General features: G+C 37.2%; 1 protein-coding gene across 1 annotated transcript in view; it reads left to right on the top strand.

Annotated features, from left to right (window-relative positions):
• Nucleotides 1-11,600: 11,600 nt before the first annotated feature.
• Nucleotides 11,601-13,351, top strand: part of FABP2 (fatty acid binding protein 2) — a 4,755-nt gene continuing 3,004 nt past the window's right edge. The window contains exons 1-2 of the mRNA XM_004386808.1: nt 11,601-11,667; nt 12,893-13,065. Of these exons, the coding sequence (XP_004386865.1) occupies nt 11,601-11,667; nt 12,893-13,065 (240 nt within the window). The remainder of the gene's footprint in view (nt 11,668-12,892; nt 13,066-13,351) is intronic.

Raw genomic sequence — 13,351 nt, 5'->3', positions numbered from 1 at the left:
CAACATTTGTAGTAACTGTTAAATGAGAAACTATTTTGTTCTGTAAGCTTTCATCTTAAGTGAGAATAACAGCACAATTGGAAGAGCGTAGTCAATGTCACTGAACTGTGTATGTAGAAATTTTTGAAATGGTGTTTCTTTGGCTCTGTGTATTTTCACCAAAAAAAAAAAAAAGTTGAGAAGTTAGAGGGTTAATATGTTGTGGGGTTGTTAACCAACGTCGTAAAACAACATGTGTACTACTGTTTCATGAGAAACTATTTGTTCTGTAAGCCTTCACCTGAAGTACAATAAAAATATAAAAAAAAAGAGGAAGACACTTAATGAGATGGATTGACATAGTGGCCGCAACAATGGATTCAAACATAGCACTGATTGTGAGGATGGTGCAGGACCGGGTATTATTTCATTCTGTTGTTAGCGACATGATGGCACCTAACAACAACAACACTCTTTCCTGAAGACTGCTGGTCTGCCTGCAACCAGGTCTGGAATGAAAGTGATGTAGGGAGGAGAAATCTTACCTTTGAACGAAGAGTAAAGTGTTCTTTGTTATATTGGACAAAAAAAAAACAAACAAAAACCATTGCCATTGAGTTGATTCTGACTCATAGTGACCCTATAGGACAGAGTAGACTGCCCCATAGGGTTTCCAAGGAGCAGTTGGTGGATTTGAACTGCTGACCTTTTGGTTAGCAGCCAAGATTTTAACCAATGCGCAAGGAAGACGTTACTAAATACTGAATTAAGACTATGAGATTAATGTTAAGGCTCAGAACCACGTCGCAAAACTCCAGGGAGCAGCATTCCTATTATCATGTAAAGGGACTCCAGGAGACTCCATTTACAAATATTCTAATGCAAATGGTACCCCCTGGAGTTGTGATATAGGAGGCCCTGAGAGAATGTTTTATTACTTGAATGACCAAAAAAATCATGGAACTGCCTAGGTTTTTATGCAAGCACAGGAGAAAAACTTCCCCTGGTGAAAAATAAAATACAGACAAAAGTAAAGTTGCATTTCAATTAAACTCCATAAATTGTGCTTATTCAATTTATAGTAACAGAACGATGGATGGAAGGATGGTGGATAGATGGATGAATAAACAAATAAATAGTACAATGTTAATTTAAATTATTAAAGAGAGATGTTCTATTTAAATTAGTCTGTTTCCTTAACAGAGAGATAATTAAAGGGGTAAATTCCTATTGAAAAAAGTAGAAGCATTTCTTAGGAGCAAATTTCAATGTCTGATTGACTGATGTTGTTTAAGGACTTAATCTACATTTCAAAGGTTGATCTCCCATAGAGATGAGCTAGCTAAAAGGGAACAGTGACCCCTGAAACCCTTGGGAGATACCACACACATTTGGCAACAGCCTGAGTTGGCTGCCTTGTTTACTAACCAAGTCTCTGACAGCCTCGTAGGCTGTGCCCACATTTATGTGGTTCCCTTTTCTCCAATATCACTTCAGCCATCATAGTTTTAGTCCTCATTTCTCAACAAGATCATAGTATCTCTAATTTGCCTTCTCTTCCAGACTGGCTCCTATTGTTTGGTGCCACATGAAGCCTGATCAAATGAATAATGTTTGTGGGGTTGATTCTCACTCATGGCAACCCACGTATTTCAGAGTAGAACTGCACTCCATAGGGTTTTCAATGGTTGATTTTTTGGAAGCAGATAAAGGATATAGTAAAGCTAATTGGTGTTTTCCTAAACCCAGTGATTTCTACAGGATTACTTCTGCCATGCATAAAAAAGTTAACACTAATTGGTAACATCATGTTTTTACTCTGAGACAAAAATTTGCTTAATTTTATCACGAGCTAAAGACCCATGTAATTTTGTGCCAACTAGATAGCTTTGGAACCAATTACCTGCAATTAACTTTCTTTCGGAAAACTTGCAGATAGGAAGCTCCTCAATTAAGTTGCAAAGTAGGCAGGGAGTCAAAATATTGCACTGGGTAAACCTCTCTCTATAAAGAAGAGAGGGTATATTTAAGGAATAAAAATTGACTTGATCTGATGATAAAATGGAACGCAGAGGGTAAAGGAAAGGAAATACTTTTGAATGATTCTTAGGTTTCTGTCTTGGGAAACTGAATGACAGTATCATTCAGTGACAGGAAATAACTGAATGCTAACTGAAAAATCGGTGGTTTGAACCCACCAGCTGCTCCAGGACAAAGATGGGCAGTCTGCTTCCATAAAGATTACAACCAAGAAAACCCTATGGGGCAGTTCTACTCTGTGCTATAGGGTCGATAGAGGGTCACTATGAGTTGGCTTACAACAACAATAGGAGAGAGATCTGGGTTGGATCTCTAAACTTCAGAGTAATACAGATAGAAACTGAAGATGCAGGCATGCAAAAGATAGCCCACATAGATTGTGTGGAATGAAAAGAGATCTGAAGATACACACAAGGTATCATTTGTGAAAGAGGTGCCCATAAAGGAGCCTGAAAAGGAGCATTCAAAGAGGACTATCAAGAAAATAATACCAGAGAAGGAAAGGGTGCAGTTTTATAGAGAGGAGTCAGTGGTCTCGAATGCTGCAATGGGATTAAAGTAAGTGCAAGATGCATGCATTGAATTTGGCAACTAAAAACTCATCATTGACTTTCGTGAGTAGTTTCAGTGGAACGGTGAATACAAAAGGTGTATTGCATAGATTGAGGTGCTAATGGAGAAATGCATGGAGAGAGGAAATGTAGATTATTTTCTCCAGAAGCCTGGTTTGTGAAGAGAAGAAAATTTGAATAGGTTGTAGAAACATCATTAAAATCCAGACAGAGTTCTTTTAATTTCTTAAGATGAGAGAGACTCGATCATCTTGATGTGAAGAAGGAAGGATCCCACCTTCAGCCAAATAAATAAGTGAAAAAAAAAAAGGAAAGAAAGAGAGCAATGGGAAGATACAGAAAAATGCGGGCATGGTAGGGTGGGGAAAGTAAGTGGTGGAGTGAGATGAGAACAGGAGAGAAAGGTTTAGATTCTGAGCACTGATTAAAATTTTGATTTGAAAAGACGGAGGGTCACATTTTCTAGATCTCAGTTTAAAAATTACTACTCTCAGTTTTTTTTTGTTGTTGTTTTTATGGCGTTTTTTGTGTGTGTGTGGCAAGGTATGTATATATAAAGATATACATATATCTTTATATAAAACCAAAACCAAACCCTTTGCCGTCGAGTCGATTCCGACTCATAGTGAACATATAGGACCGAGTAGAACTGCTCTATAGGGTTTCCAAGGAGCACCTGGTGGATTCAAACCGCCAGCCTTTTGGTTAGCAGCCAAACTCTTAACCACTACTCCACCAGGGTTTCCATATCTTTATATATACGTGTATATATATAAACATTTGCCGTTTCAACATTTTTTACATGTGCAAGTCAGTGACATTAATTACACTCATCATGTTATGCAAACATCACCACTATCTGTTTCCAAATTTTTCCAATCATCCTTAACAGAAGCTCAATATCCCCAAAGCAATGATTTCCTCTTTACCCTTCCCTCTCAACCCTAGTAACTACTAGTAAACTTTGGTCTCTATACATTTGTCTATTCTAGATATTTCCTATAAGTAGGACCATACAATATTTGTCCTTTGGTGACTGACTTATTTCATTCAGCACAATGTTTCCAAGGTTCATCATGTTGTAGCAACTATCAGAACTTCATTTCTCTTTATAGCTGAATAATATTCCATTGTACATATGTACGACATTTTGTTTATCCATTCATCTGTTGATGGACTTTTCAATAGTTTCCATCTTTTGGTTATTGTGAATAGTGCTCCAGTGAACATTGGTGTACAGGTTTCTGTTTCAAAAGTTTTTGCCACCACTGGAGGTTCTATTAGGGGACTCAGGTCTATGCTACATCTGCACCCTATGCTTATCCCTATCTTTGCATGTACCACAATACTGTAATTTCAAGTCTTGCCCTCTCATGATTGAAACTATATGTGTTCATTCTCCTATCTCTAGAATTTAGCATACTGCCTAGGTCATAGTTGGAATTCAAACATATGTTGAATGAATAAGTGGATGAAAATGTTAAATAAGAGTAAATGTAACTTTGTAACAGAGACAGCATAAAATTGAGGGAATTGCTTGCCCTGTGAAGTAACGTATAGGTTGTCTGCTGATGGCAAGGGAACAAGGCTATAGGAGAGTGATTATAGTTACAACCATTGTCATAAATAAGAAGGGAGCTGATTAGGGATCCACAGAAGGCTTGCCAGGCAGTGTATGCAACTCAGCTGAGACTAGAAACCATACATGCCTACTAGCACCTAGGTTAATACAAGAAAAGTGCAAGGGGGTTTGTTATTGGGAACAGGATCTAAATTGATTAGAAAAGGTAAGTAAACCAGGAAGGGGTCCGACTGGGAGAAAATAGACGCAACAACTGGCTGAAGTTCTCTCTAAGCCAAGTACTGCAGTTGTGGGAGAAAATGAAGGAGCTGAGAGGATAGAAAGCTATAGTCAGAGAGTGGTGTATTAAATTTCACAGAAGGAGCAGCTCCAGTGATGACAAATCACAAGAGACAGCCCTGGATGAAAAGGCAGAAAGTGTAGTGGAAGTAAAGGTCATTAGAGATGAGGAGGTTAAGGAACTGTGAGCCGGGGTGACAGGTGGTTTATTCACATGGACTTTGAGGTCACCAAGGATGATAGCAAAACACAGAAGATGGTGGTGAACAAGGTGCCCTTCCTTTCAGTGATAGTGGTAGATAACAATGATATATGAGGATAGATGGTAGATAACAATGATGAAGTAGGGTGGAAGGTGAATGGAAATAGTCTCAAAGGAAAGGGTTTTCTTAAAAAAGTCAGTAGTATAATAGTTTGGATGCTAACCCACCTTCCTCTGTCTGTGGTATGTAGGGTATGGGAGATTAGCAGCCTCTAATCCAAATTGCTTGAAAGGGATTCATCCTTTTTTGAGATAGACCCAGATTACAAAGACAAGGCAGGGGATGGAGAAGTCATAAAATCTTCATGCAAGATCATTCATAGCACACATGCAAAACCTCTAAAATGACTGTTCTGTTATTATTGAGAATCTGCAAGCTGTACTCACCATTGCAGGTAGATATCCTCCTGTGCATTGCTGTACCTCTGTAGTTTTTTTGCAAGAAAACCAACTAGCCATCTCATGTATGAAATCTAAACAGGTATTTATATTTCTAAAATTTAGAGGTTCATCATTAAAACAAAATGAAGTAAACTCTGGTATATTCTCAACAACAACAAAAAATTATATATATATATATAAACACTATACAGCACTGACACACATAGGACACCATATTTACCCCTCGCCCAAAATATGCCAAACAATTTTGAGCCAGGCTATAGGTCAAAATCCACACTGGTCTTGAATGACCAATGTCCAAAAAGAAATGGGAGGAATGAGACAGAACCCCCACAGGGCTGTATTCTTTACTTGTCTTCCCAGTGTTGTATTGTAAAATCATTTCCTTTGCTGGGCTCCTCCCTTCCCCAGCTTTGCATTTGAATCTTGCTTTTGCTTGGAGGTTACATGTAAACCCCATTGCACCTGTGTAGTATGATTAAGAATGTTGCTGATGTAACTTGTATGAACTCCGTACTTGTAAAACTCTTTAAAAGTAACTTACCTGTCTGCCCTTGGCAAGTAGTCTTGGCAGCAGTAGCTCTGACTGACTCCATTTCCTTGTACAACGAAATAAAGGTGCCTTTCTAAGTTTTCCAACCTCGGTCTCTCATTTATTGGCCAATACGAGTCTTGCCGAGTAAGAACCTGGGATTTCCATCTGGTAACACTATAAGAGGTATACAACAAAGACAATGTTTAACAGGTTTACTAAAAAAAAATTATTTGATATGGTCAAAAGTTTTATCTCACTAAAGTTTAATGGTTTAATTTATGAGATTTTTAGTACCTTTAATGTTAAATAAAACATAAAACAAAGAATTGGATTCCTTGCTGTTAAAATAACAAAATTTTCTTTGATTTCTGAGTTGAATGGTTAATTTATTCTTTGTATAATCTGCCTCAAAGGCAAAAGTTTGACCTGTCATTAGAATAAGATTCCTGAGCTGAAAACCAAGCCGCATGGCTTTTAGGGAAAAAAAAAAAAAGCTAAGGTTTTTACTTTAAGATCTTTGGTTAAATAACTTAAGTATTGTTTCATGGTGACCTATACTAAACTCCTGACAACTCTGAAACTTCATGGAAAGCCACAAAAAAAATTTTATAAAGGAAAAGTGCTATAAAAGTTTTATTTAATAAATTACATGGAAGGTGTTGTCAAAATCAAGAAAAATGCCTGATTCTCTTTGAGTTAAGATTTATATGTTAGTAGTTCCTCTTGTGTTTTTACCTAATATTAGACAGTAAATGCTAAATGCATAAAATTTTGTCATAATTATATTATTATTTCTTAATTGCTAACTTGGTTGCAACTTTATCAAAGCCGATGGTTTGATTGGGGAATTCACATCATTTACCTAAGAAGTTTATTTTTTATTTTATTTTTTTATTACTATTCAGGTATTAGAGACTTGATAATCTTGGTATATTCTTGGTATACCCTGACTATATGGTATTATGCCTCAAGATTATTATGTATTACATCTGAAGCTCTTTAAAAATACAGTTAATGATTATATTTAGAAATATTTTTATCTAAAGTTTTTTTTTTAACTGATTTTATTTGGCCTTTACATTATGCTTATAATTACTTTCTATCAGGTCTTTCACTATAAGAGTATTATTTTTACAAGTTAATCATGGCTATATTAAGTTTGGTCGTCTGAAAATATCTGACCAAAATATCTCAACAAAAAGATGGACTATATTGGACTTGTGAAAAGGACAGTGACTAGACTGAATGTAATTTGCAGAACTCCTATGCATAAGTACGGACTGTGATTGATCCAGAATCACATGGAACAGAAATTAACTATGTAAGACTGAGTAAAGGAAAGGAAACTATGGGTTTTATGTGGGAATATTGCTGATGTTCTAAGGTCCTACTTTCTAGATATAAGAAACCATTTTCCTTTCTCCTAAATTATTTAACTAACAGGTTTAGATATTGTACCCCTTGAATTAGAAGTTCTTCTCTCATAAAAACAGTTTTGTGACACTTCTGCTTCTGAGAAAGTGACCCATGACTGTTAATAGGTAGACCAAGGAGGGACAGCTTGTCCTCGAGAAGAACACTTAGTATATTTTAAACAGATTAACTGAAGACCTCCAACAGGAGAGGTCCATCCTATATCATTTCGTTAATCATGTATTCCCTAATGAAAATCTGGTTGTCATATGTGAATTTTTCTATACCTTCTGTTTCCTCTAGACAAACTTAGCGTGTGGTGGATCCAACTATATTGGTTTTAAATGATCCCTTTCCAACTGACAGTGAGTTTATGTAGGCAATCTCTTGTTTAGATTCCTGGTGGATGCATGGCCAATGCACTTTGAGAATTTTAAGATTACTTTTAGATAGTCATAGTAATAATACTAGTAAATATTTAAAAGGTAATGTTAAATTGTTACACACTATAAAATGAGAGTCAAAAAACAAAACAAAATAAAAAAAAACCCATCGGTCCAACACTCAGGGTATGGCTGGTAGCTTTAATTTCTACTTATGGTATAGTTGAATTGGAGAAATCTTTTAAGAAATTTATCAATCATTATGGGACAAATAACAGACGAAGTTGCTAATGAGATGAAGACACAACAGTAATCTCTGACCTCATTATCCAAGGTGACATGAGATAACAAAATAACCTTAGATATTTTTATTTTTTATTAGCCCAAGAAAGTGTAGTCTGTGCTGTAGCAAATATCTCTTGTTGCATCTGGATAAATCACACAGGAGAAGTAGAACAGGATATAGACAGCGAGTTACTTGGTTATACACTGTAACACCCTTACAAACACCAGATTTATTTGGTTGGTTACCATCAGGAATAAGTACACGAGCTAGATCACTACTGCAAGGGATAGTAATGTTCTTAGTCTGCATCCTGATAGTATTAGGCATAGTAAAACTTACCTTCGATTGTCTTACACACCTAAAAGGGCAAAAGAAGGCCTCAGGCTAAAATGTTGATGTACATTGAGTCTGCTCACTTCGGCAATGTGACTGACATCACTCTTAAGATCCTGGTGAAGAACCAGATGGTATCCGGTTGAAAACCAGCACCATGCATTTAAAGAGCCTGCCATGGAGACCATCTAAGGGCTTGATTAAGTCCAGGTATTAATATCTCCAGTCTCCAATCAAAAGAAAAGAATGATTTAGGAGATAATATTGGAGCCTTATTCCCAGTCCTTGAGCATAAAAAATGTGACCCCACTGGAGCTGGACTCACAAAGACTTATAAAGACACATGAACTGAGCCCTGAAGTATAAAGACAATAAGACAATCTGGAAAAAAAAAAGAGTATCTTTTAGGGCATAAAAGCCACTATTTTTCTTTTAATATTTAGTAAATAGTTATAAACCAACAAGAGGTCAGTAGCCACAATGAAAGGCCTAGGTCCAATATTTACTCCTCCCTGAAAATAAGCCAAACAATTCCAAGCCAGGCTATAGTTCAAAATCCACACTGGTCTTGAATGACCAACATGCAAAAAGAAATGGGAGGAGTGAGACAGAACCCCCACAAGGCTGTATTCTTTACCTGGCTTCCTCCACTACAGTGTGGTATTGCAAAATTGTTTCCTTTGCTGCCCACCCTCCCTCAGCTTTGCATTTGAATCCTGCTTTTGCTTGGAGGTTATATGTAAACCCCATTGCACCTGTGTAGTATGATTAAGAATGTTGCTGATGTAACTTATATGAACTCCTGACTTGTAAAACCCTTTAAAAATAATTTACCTGCCCTCCCTTGGTGAGTAATCTTGGCAGCAGTAGCTCCAACTGACTCCATTTCCTTGTACAGAGAAATAAAGGTGGCTTTCTTGTTTTCCCACCTCGGTCTCTCGTTTATTGGCCAATATGAGTCATGCCAAGTAAGAACCTGGCATTTCCACCTGGTAACAACTCCATGGCAATTGGTTTTGAAACTGGACTACTGCCGTGACCTGCTTTTTCCCATAGCATGAGGTGGGACTGACTGGGTACCAGTTCTGAGGCTTCAACAGACCCACTGTCTTGGAACCCTACTGCTGCTCTGTGAATAAGCCTAAGCTAGCTTGCTGGGTAATGAAAAACACATAGACCAGTTGTCCCATTTCTCCAGTCAACAGTTATAAAACTCTGCCAAGCCAAACCAGTTGCCAACGAGTTGATTCCAACTCATAGCGACCCTACAGGGCAGGGTAGAACCGCCCTATGGGGTTCTCAAGGCTGTAATCTTTACAGAAGAAGACTGCCACATCTTTCTCCTGTGGAGTGGCTGGTAGGTTCCAGCCACCAATCCTTTGGCTAGCAGCTGAGCGCTTGACCACTGTGCCACCAGGGCTCAGCTGACCGAAAATGTATGAGGGAGTTAATAGGGAACAGAAGAACCACTGGTCTGAGCCCAGCATAAATTGCTGATAAGCAAATTGTGAAGTAAATGGTTGCTGTTTTAAGCCTTAAAAAAAAAAAAAAATGATTTCACAGGGATTCTAACCGACTTTAAATAGGTCATTGCCACTTTTAAGTAGAAAATTGAAAGTTTAACATTCCCATTATGTTAGCAGAAAGAAATATTGGATCCATTACCCATGACCTTTTAACATAGATCACCCTGGATTCCTCCAGATACTATTCAGTCCTTGGCTTTAGAGTAACCATGAATGTTTCTCCTTTTTCACAAGTTAAAAGTATACTAGAGCTTGATTCCCAAATGCTGAGGTTTTCACTATCTTTGGCAAAAGAGAGAAAAACAAAGACAACATACAGAATTTTTTATAATGCTAAAGTTATGAATGTAAATACAAAGAACTTACTTTTATTCTAAAATTTTGATCTTTCAACATGCATGTGAGTGTGTTCTTTTCTTTTTTAATGAAATAATGGACCTAGTAGAAGAGATTGCTTTTTCATGTGCTTACTTGGTGAAATAAAAAGTGGGCAACTCCACTGAATGAATGGTGCCCAACGGATACAATCAATAAAATAATTTGATTCTGTTCCCCAATGTCCTGTTCAAACTTGTGAGGTACATTCTTACCCTGACCCTGAATGAAGTCTCTGGCAGGCCCATAGCTTCTCTGCTAACCCTTAGATAATACGGAGTTCTCTGTCATAATAATAGTCTCTTTTTAAATAATTAATAGGTTCATGCCGGTGGCACAGTGGTTAAGAGCTGGGCTGCTAACCAAAGGGTCAGCAGTTTGAATCCACCAGCTGCTCCTTGTAAACCCTATGGGGCATTTCTAGTCTGTCCTGTACACTATGAGTTGCAATCAACTCGATGGCAATGGGTTCGGTTAGGTTTTAGGTTCAGGCTAGGTAATAATCAAAACTGTGCACTTCATATAAAGTTAAAATTTTTTTTCCTACAGTTCAGGCCTGCTCTAGGCTGGAAGCCTGCAGTGGGGGAAGGGGAGGATGCAGTTGTCTTCTTCTCTTGTTACCTTTTCAGCTACGGCCAGTCCCCGGGTTACAAACGTCTGATTTACGGGGAATTCATACTTAAGAGCGGACGGCCATGAAGCTTTGAGCATACATCATACAATTGGCGTTAAATACATACAATGGTTTACCATAACAAACGCACGCACTACTTTGTGACACTCTTGAAAACACTGCATGGTTTGGATGTGTTTATTAAGTGTTTTATATGCATAGAAGGTAAAATATATACTATATACTAAGACAAACATTTGACCCTAAATTAGAACCATATGTATCTGTTCAAATATACCTACAAACCTGACTTAAAGACAGATTTAGGAATGGATCTAGTTTGGAACCTGGCGACTGTCTGTACTCCCATATCTCCTGGGCAGGGCAAATGGTAAAGCGCTCAAGTATTAGCTGAAAAGTTGGCAGTCTGAACCCACCTACAGGCTCCTCAGAAGACAGGCCTGGCAATCTGCTTTTGAGAGGCTACCCCACCCCTTTGAAAATCCTAAGGAGCAGTTCTACTCTGCACACATGGGGTCACCATAAGTCGGAATGGACTGGACAGTGACTTACAACAACCACCATATCCCCCTACTTTACAAGATAATTGCTATTATAAAAGAGGAGTAGGTCATTAATAGTCTAATTTCCCAAACGTCAGTTGATATATGCTCTAAATTATGTTACCCTCCAACATAGTGTTCACTTTGAACTTGTAAGTAGAAAAACTAGCTTCAGAAAGCATGAGTTTGAATTCTTGAAATAAATGTCCTTGCAAACTGTAGTTTAAGATGGAGTAAGTATACTTATTATGTTTTAACTCAGTTGAATTTCAGGGGAGGTGCTAAGGAGTTTATACAAAGAGACACTAGAATGGCTGGGCATTAGAGTGTGGTCTCTTGAACTTTAAACCTCCACATCACAGTATGAAATTGGTTCTAAGATAAGAAATAGAATAAATTCTCTGCTAAGCACAGACCTGAATCTCTGGCTGCTTAGAGGCTGACTCAACTGAAGATCATGCCATTTGATGGTAGTTGGAAGGTTAACCGGAATGAAAACTATGACAAGTTCATGGAAAAACTGGGTAAGAACTTCATTCTTTAGTGACTGGTTCTTTCATTTCCCACAGAGTTTTTCTTTCTAATTCCCTTTAAACCTCTGGGCTTGGAGAGTATCACCTGGTGTGGCGATGAGGATCCAAAATGTGATGGTTCAGAGGAGGAAAAACCATATCCTCACTTATCCTAGGAAAAATAGTTTATTCTTTGAGTGATATCCCTTGAAAAGATCTAGTTATGTTTTATTTCCTCTTTAACTGCTTATTTCATCTGTATCATTGCAAACTGGTTTTTTTTTTTTGTGTATAGTAAAAAAATGGGAATGTGTGATGATGACTGCCAGATTTTTATTAAAACACCTGGATTCTTTAAGATGGAAAAGCAAAGGCCATGTAATAAAGCAATGGAAAAGAGTTCTAAAATTCACAGTTCTGAATGAATTAGACCTAAACAATTCTCTCTTCTTCTGATTTATAAAATTTTAGAAATAATCTCATGAAACTATGTGCTTTCTTTGGGGGTTTTAACTGATTTAAAAATCTGTTTCAATTATCTGGCAGCACAGACACTGTAAAAAAAGAGAAAATAAGTTTGTATCTTTCCAAAAAGAAAATTTGCATCAATTATATCCTACAGGTCAGGGATTACAAGTTCAAATTTATGAACATTGTACACTCTTACAATAATGAATTTGAGTGTAAAATTTGCTAATTCTCCCATTTTTGTATCAGTTGGAAATGCCACAAAAAGCAAAGAGAATTATAAAACCATTATGGAAAGCAAGGAGCCCTGGTGATGCGGTGGTTGAAAGTTTGGTTGCCAACCAAAAGGTGAGCAGTTCAAATCTACCAACAAAGGGACATTAAAAAAGAATACTGTATATGCAGAATTAAAGTGTGTTTTTATAAGCATATGAATATTTTTAAACCTTCATTTGACATTTCTGGAATTTGGTTTACTTAACACTGAAATGAAAAGTTTGATAATCTTATTAAAATTACCCAACCCTAAGATTCTATAATTCTGTGTTTCATTTAAGTTTTGGAAAAATAGCTTGAATCCATTCTCTTGATCTGATTGAATTTGAATGTTTTCTACAGAAGCCATCTGAATGCTATTGTGCAAAGGCACTGTTACCAAGTTTTCCTCTCTACCCTTAAAAAAGAAAATTAAAAAACAATAGAACTTAGAAAAATAAACACTTTCTATGGCATTTTGACTTTATTTTCCCCAGTCTCTTTCTTTTTGCAGGTATTAACGTGGTGAAAAGAAAGCTTGGAGCTCTTGACAATTTGAAACTGACAATTACACAAGAAGGAAACAAATTCACAGTCACAGAATCAAGCAATTTTCGAACCATTGAAATTGTGTTTGATCTTGGTGTCAGTTTTAATTACTGCATGGCGGATGGAACTGAACTCAGTGTAAGAAATTTTTTTTTAAATTGTTGTGCTTTAAGTGCAAGTTTAAAATTCAAGTTAGTTTCTCATACAAAAAATTTGTACATACATTGTTATGTGACCCTAGTTCCTCTCTATATACTGTGACAGCACACTCCTCCTTTCCAGCTCCGATCTCCCGTGTCCATTCAATCAGCTCCTGACCCTCTCTGCCTTCTCATCTCACCTCTGGACAGGAGCTGCCCATTTAGTCTCATGTATCTACTTGAGCTAAGAAGCACACTCTTCACGAGTATCATTTTATGTCCCA

This window comes from Trichechus manatus, unplaced genomic scaffold, assembly GCF_000243295.1.
Source record: "Trichechus manatus latirostris isolate Lorelei unplaced genomic scaffold, TriManLat1.0 scaffold00171, whole genome shotgun sequence".
Lineage (NCBI taxonomy): Eukaryota > Metazoa > Chordata > Mammalia > Sirenia > Trichechidae > Trichechus > Trichechus manatus.
Note: the sequence above shows the minus strand (reverse complement) of the source record. Positions and strands in the feature narration are given on the sequence as shown.